This window comes from Lupinus angustifolius, unplaced genomic scaffold (genome assembly GCF_001865875.1).
Source record: "Lupinus angustifolius cultivar Tanjil unplaced genomic scaffold, LupAngTanjil_v1.0 Scaffold_8_167, whole genome shotgun sequence".
Classification (NCBI taxonomy): domain Eukaryota; kingdom Viridiplantae; phylum Streptophyta; class Magnoliopsida; order Fabales; family Fabaceae; genus Lupinus; species Lupinus angustifolius.
This window is the reverse complement of record NW_017717968.1, coordinates 1-6547: the sequence shown is the minus strand read 5'-3', so window position 1 is coordinate 6547 and position 6547 is coordinate 1. Positions and strand designations below refer to the sequence as shown.

At 34.9% G+C, this 6547-nt stretch overlaps 2 protein-coding genes across 2 annotated transcripts; one reads left to right on the top strand and one right to left on the bottom strand.

Annotated features, from left to right (window-relative positions):
- The first annotated feature begins 97 nt into the window (after positions 1-97).
- Positions 98-1054, top strand: LOC109337585 (uncharacterized mitochondrial protein AtMg00810-like). The gene has a single exon (XM_019574590.1). The coding sequence runs from the start codon at positions 98-100 to the stop codon at positions 1052-1054; it is 957 nt and encodes a 318-aa protein (XP_019430135.1).
- An 806-nt stretch (positions 1055-1860) lies between these two features.
- Positions 1861-5978, bottom strand: LOC109337584 (the record flags this gene model as incomplete). Its single annotated transcript, XM_019574589.1, is given in 4 exon segments — positions 1861-2202; positions 2290-2396; positions 3177-3360; positions 5845-5978. Coding segments are annotated over 4 exon segments (507 nt in total), but the record flags the coding sequence as incomplete, so codon positions are not given.
- Between the last annotated feature and the right edge of the window lie 569 nt (positions 5979-6547).

Genomic DNA, 6547 nt, shown 5'->3' with positions numbered 1-6547 from the left:
ACAAGGCTTCTCTTTTCTTCAGAGCCAATATGATTCATCTTTATTTATTCATAAAACACAAGTTGGTATTGTTCTTCTACTTATTTATGTTGATGACATGGTCATCACTGGCTCTGATGATGTTTCCATACAACACCTCAAACGCCAGCTCCAAGCTTCGTTTCAGATGAAGGATCTAGGTTGCCTACACTACTTTTTGGGCCTCGAGGTTCATTCTAACTCCAAGGGTGTTTTACTTCACCAACATAAATATACAGAGGATTTAATTTCTTTGGCTGGTCTTCAAATGGCTAATCCTGTTGACACTCCTTTGGAAGTCAATGTCAAGTATCACCGTGATGAGGGTGACATTCTACCTAATCCTCTACTATATCGCCAATTAGTAGGCAGCCTAAATTACTTGACTATTACCCGTCCTGACATCTCCTTTGCAGTCCAGCAAGTTAGCCAATTTATGCACACACCACGCCATCTTCATTTGGCTGGTGTTCGCCGTACCATTCATTACTTGAAAGGAACTTCTCATCGTGGGTTGTTTTTCCCAGCCGGTTCCTCTCTTCAATTGCTTGGCTACAGTGATGCAGATTGGGCTGGTTGCCCAGATACTCGCCGATCCGTCACTGGCTGGTGCATGTTCCTAGGTCCAACACTTATTTCTTGGAAGAGCAAAAAGCAATCACGGGTTTCTAAATCTTCTACTGAATCTGAATACCGAGCTATGTCTCTGGCATGTTCTGAAATTATTTGGCTTCGTGGTCTTTTGGCTGACCTTGACTTTCCTCAACCCAATGCCACGCCTCTTCTTGCTGACAATACTAGTGCTATTCAAATTGTCGCCAATCCCGTTTTTCATGAACGTACTAAGCACATTGAGGTAGATTGTCATTCCATCCGTGAAGCCTATGATGATCATATCATTTCCCTTCCACATGTGACCTCTACACTTCAGCTAGCAAATATTTTTACCAAGGCTGTTCCTCGTCCTCGTCACCAGTTTCTCATTAGCAAATTGATGCTTCTGGATCAGCCGCATCAATTTGAGGGGGGATGTTAGGCAAGGATTCAGCATAATCCATTTGATCTTATTGGCTATAAATGTATATCGTTGATTTCCTATTATTAGTTATATAAATTAGGAAATCATATATTCACATATTAATTGTATTTATTTAGGTTTCCTAATATTCAGACTACGAAATAGGAAATGCAATAATCATGTAATTATTAGTTGTAAATGGGAAAGATTCCCACTAAAGAATGATGTACTATATATATGAGGGAGGAATAAGAGAAAAAGGCATCAAGCCAATTTTGTGATATACTCAACCTCTAAATTTTGAAGTTTGAGATTAACATTTTATGATTTATATTTACAAGTAGTTTAACTGAATTAAGTCTTAATGAGCTATCAAAGTCAAGACATACTGCTAAGAAAATGTATGTAATTACATACCCTTGTATTTCTACATTGCATTAGAACCATACCAATTATGCCCCTAAAATCAAGGACATATGTGAATGAAAATTTGATGAGTAGACAAAGGTCCTAAGTAGAGTTTATTAAGTCTGTGAATGAATCATGTCATTGCAGGTCATTAACCATAAATTGTAGCCAAGAGAAAGGAAAAAAAGTTGAAGAGGAAAAAACTAAGTGGGTAGTTTTATTATATTCAACTAAGTTTAACTTAAAACATTCTTCATCAAACTCACTTTACTCTCCAAGAAGTGAACACTTGGCAAGAGAGCCTAGTAGTAGTAGCACTAGGACAACACAACTTTTACCATTAAGCAGGGAACAAAATGATAATAGCTAAAACAACAATTTCTGAAATTGTAGCCTTTTATCATCATCAACAGACCAAATTTTGGTCAATTACATTTGGAGCTAAATAACTTGTAACAATGATAAAACTAAATCTCCAACACATTCTGCTTCAAATTTTACAGTTACAAAAGAAAGTTCCAATTGCCTGATATGCAGACAAACAATAACACCACCCAATTGCAACAATTCAAAAATCATGTATTTTATTCTACCTCTGTGCTTCAAAGATAATCCACAAAGAAGAAACTGAAGCATGCTTAAAATGAACAAGTTAGTGCTTCTGAGTGCAAATGTTTTAGTCTTTCTGATTCTTTGCCATCTCTTCAACATCAAGTTCCACCTCCAACACTGGTGAATCCTTTTGCATGCTGAAATCACTGTCAAAGAAGCAGAATATATATATCAGTGATAAAAAAGGTGATACCATTTATGCATAATGAATTAGCTTCGGACATTTAGTTTACCTGTTCTCTACACGGCCATGGTCTACGGCATTTCGCAGGGAATATATGACTCTACCTACAATGTCTGTCATCTGAACTGGACCAAATTTACGACTATCATTTGCTTCCTGCCATTTGGGTTGGCGTCGTTAAACAAAGAAATTTTACTTGTTCAACAAACAATTGATGAATCAAAAGCATTGTGAAAATATTACAGCATATCCTACTAGACTTTCTGGAAACATTAACTTCAAAGCTTAGAGATACTTAATAAAAGGTTCAAAATTAACTATATGGTCAATTATCACTTCAAATGTTTTTTTTTGTTACAGTTACAACTACTTTTTATTGTTTAGGAGAAGCTATTTTTGTATTACTAACAACTCAAAAAACAGTACAGATTAGAGAAACGCTAGCAACAAACTTTGTAAATGGTGGAATTCATGTGGACTACCCAATAACATTAAGAAGTGTTTTCTAGCCTATGACAGAATTAACAAATATACATTTCCACTTGAGAAGCTCTAGTCGCAAGCGCATACGACCAACAGCCACATTATAGTTGTAAACTGAGTTCTAAAAGCTGCTTTGCTGAATTGCAATGCCGAGGCGTGGCCGATTTCATTTCTATGAAATGATAAAAGGGGGATTTAGCTGTCCAAGTCCTGTCAATGTCAGGATCTGTTGATACATGTGTAAGAATTGTCGGGCACCATCTAGTAACTCTATAGAAAAATATTTTAATCAAACTGTTAAGTTCTACCTAGTGATCATGTCAATCATACACAACAAATTTCAAAAATTGTGACAGAGATGCATAATGATTCACTTACGGATAGCATATTGGTAATAGTAAATTGGAAATGCAAGTATAACAATTAGTCTACACGAAAGTAAGCAGTTTATACCTTGGCTTTCAATTTTTCATTGTCAGCCTCTACCCAGCATTGATCCTTCTCAAGAACAAAGGGTTCTTCCTTTTCATCAGTAGAGGCCATTTCATAACCTTCGACCGCAGTTAATCTCCTGACTAGGAAGTTATTTGGCTTCTCGGGGTCCTTCAAGACGATGACGTCTCCTACAAAAACAGACCTGTCAAAGAAAACATATATCACTAACAAATAACGGCACTATGAATGCACTGAGTAATGATCAGCCAGTGAAAAAGTCAATTGTCGGCCAATCTCTTACTAACTTCTGTGGAACTCTAGAGAACAAGAACAAAATAAAAGATCTAATTTCCAAATTTTTAAGCTGGTAGTCAATCAGCAACATTTATGGCTGAATGGTTATGACTCATACCACCCAGTAGATTTAACCTGATAACAAATTAAAAAGAAAAAATAATTTTTTTTCTGCCAAAAAAGCATAAATTATACACACAACCACAGCACACGATCAGCATGGAATGTAACACCACCGGAGGCTTGCTGATTTATTCTTTTATGCATAACATTTGTAAAAACTAAAATGCCACTTGAATGAAACTTCGGCTCCATTTGTTTAAGCTTAAAAATGTGTTTTCAGATTGTGTAAAATAAGTGATTTAATTTTTTGTACATTTTGGTGTAAATCAGAAGTTATTTGTGTTTGGTTAAAACCAAAATAATAAACTATTATAGTGATTTATTGTGCTTCATATTGTTGGCCCTGTTTCTTTCTCATCTATCACACCTCATTATTATAATCTAAATCTAATCAAAGTAGATTATAAGATAATCACAAATCTGATAATTTTCAGATTCTAATGATGGAAATAATCTCACAAAAACATGTTTATTATGTTATAAGTGATTTTGTAGAGAAATAGTCCTACACAAACACACTCTTCAGTCTTTACCACATTCAAATGATAATCCCGCCCAGGGCTTCAACTCCATAAACCAGTAAATCCTTGTAATATCAACACCATCCTGATAACTCAAATGGTCAAAACCATTCATATTGTTACAACAACAGAAGTAGAGTGCATGTCAGAAGCTCTAGACACAATGATATTTGCCCAACCGTTCAAGAACAATTACTTCAACAGAAAAAATCTTAGACAGCAACCTCTGTGGGCCACTTATCTATCTGAACTCGGAAAGGGACCTGAACCAACGTTAGGCATGGTTCCTTATAGCATCATATTACTACTAAAGAGGCGACCTAGCACACAAGATGCATAATTTTTATCTCTTAAGTCTTAACCCATGAGCAGAAAGGCGGTTTTTGAAACTAGCACCTGACCACTGGGGTACTTTGAAGCACGGATACATTGAACACTCTCATGTATCGGTGTCGGACACGTATCCGACATGGATACACTCGGATTCGTGAAGGATACATATCCCTAGAGTATCCAAAAATAAAAAATAATAAAATAAAGATGAAGATGAAGATACGTATCTAATACATTTTCAACAAAAAATAGGATGAGATAAGATATGTTATTATCAATTTTATGAATTATTCTACTATATTTTCTAGTTTTGGTACTTGGAATTTTGGAGGAGAATAATTTACAATTTTCATTATATTTTCTACTTTAGATAGTTTGATTTACACTTATAATTTTATCATATTTTATGTATTTTTTACTATTTTATACACGTATTGTATCCTATATTTTAGAAAAAATGTGTGTTGGCGTATCGGATACGTATCGTATCCGACACACGTATCTGTATCCGTGCTTCATAGCCAGGATATAAGAAAGCAGCCTCACCATTGCACCAAGGCACACCTCAAGCATGATATCAATCAAGTAAGCACTAAAAAAGCAAACGAACAAAATGCAATGGAAATGGAAAAAGTCCAAACCAAGATGATAATATATTGCTGCATAACAATGAAGAAACAAAAGAATAGCTACAAGTCTACAAGACTACAACTTTTCATAAGCAATCTGGATTATAAAAGAGGTTGAAACAAACATTCTGCCAAAATTAATTTATTTATAAAAGAGATTATATTGAGCTGCTATAGTATACAAAAATATGCAAATAAGCTGAGGCCTTACTTTCATACATATCTAAACTCATTACAAATCATCTATCATTCACTATTACGTAAATTATGATTCAATGCCATACAAATGAAGTAGGTAGCAGAAATCAAACAAACAGGTGGTTCATCAGTGAAGCGAATCCACAAGGGGTAAACTCTAATTTAACCAAAAACTTTACACAAAATGGTGTCTCCTAAATAATACACAGACACACCATAAGAGATATTGAAATGTGTAATTAAATCTTCTTCGAGTGTGAACTTAATACTTTGTTTCACAATGCTAGGCCAGTAGTCAAAAAATGGCAGTCTATCAGTACACACTTACAAGAAAACAAGTGACTAAGAGTTTTCCAAGCAAAGGTTGCACAGCTATCTTAGAATGGTTGATGACACAACATAATTAGATAGACATATAAAAGCAACGGGAAAATTATCAAAAAAATAAAACAAAAACGGTATGTTGTTTAGCGTAAAGCATCTCTGTTGTATCTCTAGCTTTAGATGGCCCATATCAAACAACTTGCAATAACAGTCAATAGATTTTCATTAAGGAAAGTGTACGCTGTATTAGACAAGTATAGTTACTTTGGATCTGCAATTGGTATTTTACGAACGAGGGTTACTTCTTTTTCAGCAATGGTAGGGGCCATCTCCTCTCCTTTATTCCAGTGCATGTATGTCAACTTTCCTTGAAAAAGGTTCCTCCAAACAGCATCACCAAGCTGTCTATCTGTAATTTGACCACCTGTATAGCTCTGTTTCACATCACAACATTGAATCAATCAGAAGACACTTCAAAGGCGAGGCTTTTAAGTGCTAACAATGTGATACACAGCCACAGAAGAGGAAAATCAGGTAAAACCTGTACAATTGTAGATCTTAAACTATGAAGAAAACATTCAAAGCCTCTGCTTAGGAGATAAGTTCGCCATTGTTCTAAAATCTAAACATTTTACGTAGATGTTCTATACATAGCATACACACAAAGGTAGGCCTTAAGAGAGCTGCCTCGCCTTTAATGTCAAAGCTCATATATGCTCTTCACAACGTATACTTCAATTGTCCACTCGTAGAAGCTCAAAGGAAATAATGAAGAAGGACAAAAGTGATATATATTTGTATTAGACTCTGAATAATTATTATGCTGTGATACGAAAAAACTAGTCTAATATTCCTATCACTTATATTAAAATACTAGGTTAAATACAAGAGTGCTACATGTAGCAATGATGAAAATGTTGTGTAATAGAGAAGGACAAAAGTGATATATATATATATATATATATAT